This window comes from Apis dorsata, unplaced genomic scaffold (assembly GCF_000469605.1).
Source record: "Apis dorsata unplaced genomic scaffold, Apis dorsata 1.3 scaffold_78, whole genome shotgun sequence".
Lineage (NCBI taxonomy): Eukaryota > Metazoa > Arthropoda > Insecta > Hymenoptera > Apidae > Apis > Apis dorsata.
Genome location: NW_006263376.1, coordinates 691,410 through 694,242, shown reverse-complemented (window position 1 = coordinate 694,242; position 2,833 = coordinate 691,410). Strand labels below are relative to the sequence as shown.

The following is a 2,833-nucleotide window of genomic DNA, read 5'->3' as shown; positions in this document are numbered from 1 at the left end:
CGCGGAGGAGACACTCGTCGGGCACCAGCCGGCGGACTGCGAGCTTCCGAGGAAGCTTGATGGTTACTTTTTCTTCTGGGCTTTCTCCGCGGCCTTTGTGACCTTGCCCTGGGTATCTTTAAAGGTGACACTCTATGAAACATAAGAAATTTTAACGTTAATACTTTTTCCAAAATTTTTACAATTAGTGCATTTTATATCATCGATATCGATGGAAATTCTTTTCCATCGATATATTACGATATATTTCAAATGTTTATTTCATATCCGAATGCTCAAATTATCGGTGGCATCGTTAAATGCAGCGTATTCGTTCCTTCCAATTGATAAATTGCATGCTCCATCTATTTTTTATCACAATTGATGTTGCGTTATCATTTATTTACCAAATATTTCACATTATCGGACCAGGGTTGAACGTCGTTCTTTTTTTTATATCCTGATGGAATATTTTCTATAAAGTTACGCAATATTTGGAAAAATAATTCATCTTTTAAATTTTAATCGTGCTAAAATTTCTTTGCTATAACTTCCTTCGAAATTCAAAAATATATTTACGAAATTTAAAAATATATTGGCGAAATATCAAAATTATTTTGAAAATTTATTTTTTATTTTTTTGTATAGAAATAATTATTAATTGGAAATGTATTATTATAGATTGTAATCTTTCTTTCCTTTACGACAAATTGAAAAAATATTTTTGTATCGCGGAAATAAAGTTCTGATGGTTTACTATATCCGAAATTAGATTGCATAACAAGAGCGAAGAGATGTCAGAGGCCTGGAATAAAACGAGAAAAGTCATTATACTTTTGTCATATTGCCATGACATTTGAGTCATTGAAAATTATCAAATATCAAAGGTGAATACCGCATTATGACCTGCATCGATTAATCTTTCCAATTTTTTTCAAATTAATTATCACGAATCGATGAATTTCCAACATTTTAAAAGTTTTTAGCGAATATTTTAAACGCGATATATAATATTTTAAAAGCGCAAAAGATCTTTTATAAAGAAATAGAAAAATATTTTATTATCGATTTTAATTCATCGATGCGTGATACGTTGAAGTTAAAGAAAAGAAGTTAATGAAAAAAGATGAATAAAGAACGCGGAGAGAACCGTACCTTAATGACGCCCACAGCGACAGTCTGACGCATGTCGCGAACCGCGAAGCGACCAAGCGGAGGGAATTCTTGGAAAGCTTCGACGCACATCGGTTTAGTAGGTTGCAACATTACGATCGCGGCATCTCCGCTCTTGATGCTCTTCGGATTCTCCTCGGTGGTCTTTCCGGTACGACGGTCGCATTTCTCCTTGATCTCCGCAAATTTGCAAGCGATATGAGCGGTGTGACAATCGAGCACCGGTGTATAACCGTTGCTGATCTGTCCAGGATGATTGAGGACGATCACCTGCGCTGTGAAATCGGCTGCCCCCCGTGGCGGTTGATTTTTCGAATCTCCCGCCACGTAACCACGCCTCAACTCTTTCACAGAAATGTTCTTCACGTTGAACCCAACGTTGTCCCCGGGTAACGCCTCCGTCAATGCCTCGTGATGCATCTCGACCGATTTTACTTCGGTGGTGAGCGCTGCTGGAGCGAATGTTACCAGCATACCTGCGATTCCAAGATTCAAGATTAATGCGTGATTCGAACGAGCAAACTTTAACTAAAAATTAAGAAATTTCTTCGAGCACTTTTAAAGCGAAAAAATACGTGCGACGAATAATTAAAATTTCATTTCAAATTTTCACAAATAAGGATCCAAGAAACGAAAGATTCCTCGATTCTCTGAGCTCGCACGCTTAACATCGTTCTCAATATCGATCCATACCTGGTTTCAAAATACCGGTCTCCACCCGACCAACCGGTACAGTACCGATACCACCGATCTTATAAACGTCCTGAAGCGGTAAACGGAGAGCCTTATCGGTAGGTCTGGACGGCGGTAATATAGCGTCAAGGGCTTCGATCAGGGTCTTTCCATCAGCGTTACCATCTTTGCGCTCCACTTTCCATCCCTTGTACCACGGTGTCTTTGGCGAGGGTTCCAACATGTTATCGCCGTGCCATCCGGAGATCGGCACAAACGCAACCGAGGCTGTATTATAACCGATCTTTTTGATGTACGATGACACCTCTTTCTTAATTTCTTCGAAACGAGCCTCCGAATATGGGGGATCGGTCATGTCCATCTTGTTCACTCCAACGATCAACTGCTTAACCCCAAGCGTGAACGCTAGCAAAGCGTGTTCGCGCGTCTGTCCGTTCTTCGAGATACCAGCTTCGAATTCACCTATACCAGCCGCGACTATTAACACGGCACAATCGGCTTGACTCGTTCCTGTGATCATATTTTTGATGAAATCGCGATGCCCAGGCGCGTCGATGATCGTCACGTAATATTTCGCAGTCTCGAACTTCCACAGGGCGATATCGATCGTGATACCACGCTCGCGTTCAGCCTTTAGCTTGTCCAATACCCAGGCGTACTTGAACGAGCCCTTGCCCATTTCTTGAGCCTCCTTCTCGAACTTTTCGATGGTACGCTTGTCGATGCCACCGCATTTGTAAATCAGATGACCGGTAGTCGTCGACTTGCCCGAATCAACGTGACCGATCACCACGATGTTTATATGAATCTTCTCCTTACCCATGTCGACGCTCTAGCTACCTGCAAAATTTACCACCTACGTGAATACACGGTTTTCGCTATCGATTTCTGCCTCCCTTCGCATCGTGGAAACGAGATTAGGTGTCGCGCGCGATATTCTTTTCACCATGTTAATACTTTTGATTATGGGAGAAAGAGAGAGAAAGAG

At 41.3% G+C, this 2,833-nt stretch overlaps 1 protein-coding gene across 3 annotated transcripts in view; it reads right to left on the bottom strand.

Moving 5' to 3' along the window:
• Window positions 1-2,833, bottom strand: part of LOC102670794 (elongation factor 1-alpha) — a 7,733-nt gene that overhangs the window by 1,292 nt on the left and 3,608 nt on the right. For all 3 annotated transcript variants that reach the window (XM_006610810.1, XM_006610811.2, XM_006610812.2), the window contains exons 2-4: window positions 1,846-2,685; window positions 1,135-1,628; window positions 1-132 (exon numbers count right to left, since the gene is read on the bottom strand). In XM_006610810.1, coding sequence (XP_006610873.1) covers window positions 64-132; window positions 1,135-1,628; window positions 1,846-2,668 — 1,386 coding nt within the window. In that variant the 5' untranslated portion in view covers window positions 2,669-2,685 and the 3' untranslated portion in view covers window positions 1-63. The remainder of the gene's footprint in view (window positions 133-1,134; window positions 1,629-1,845; window positions 2,686-2,833) is intronic.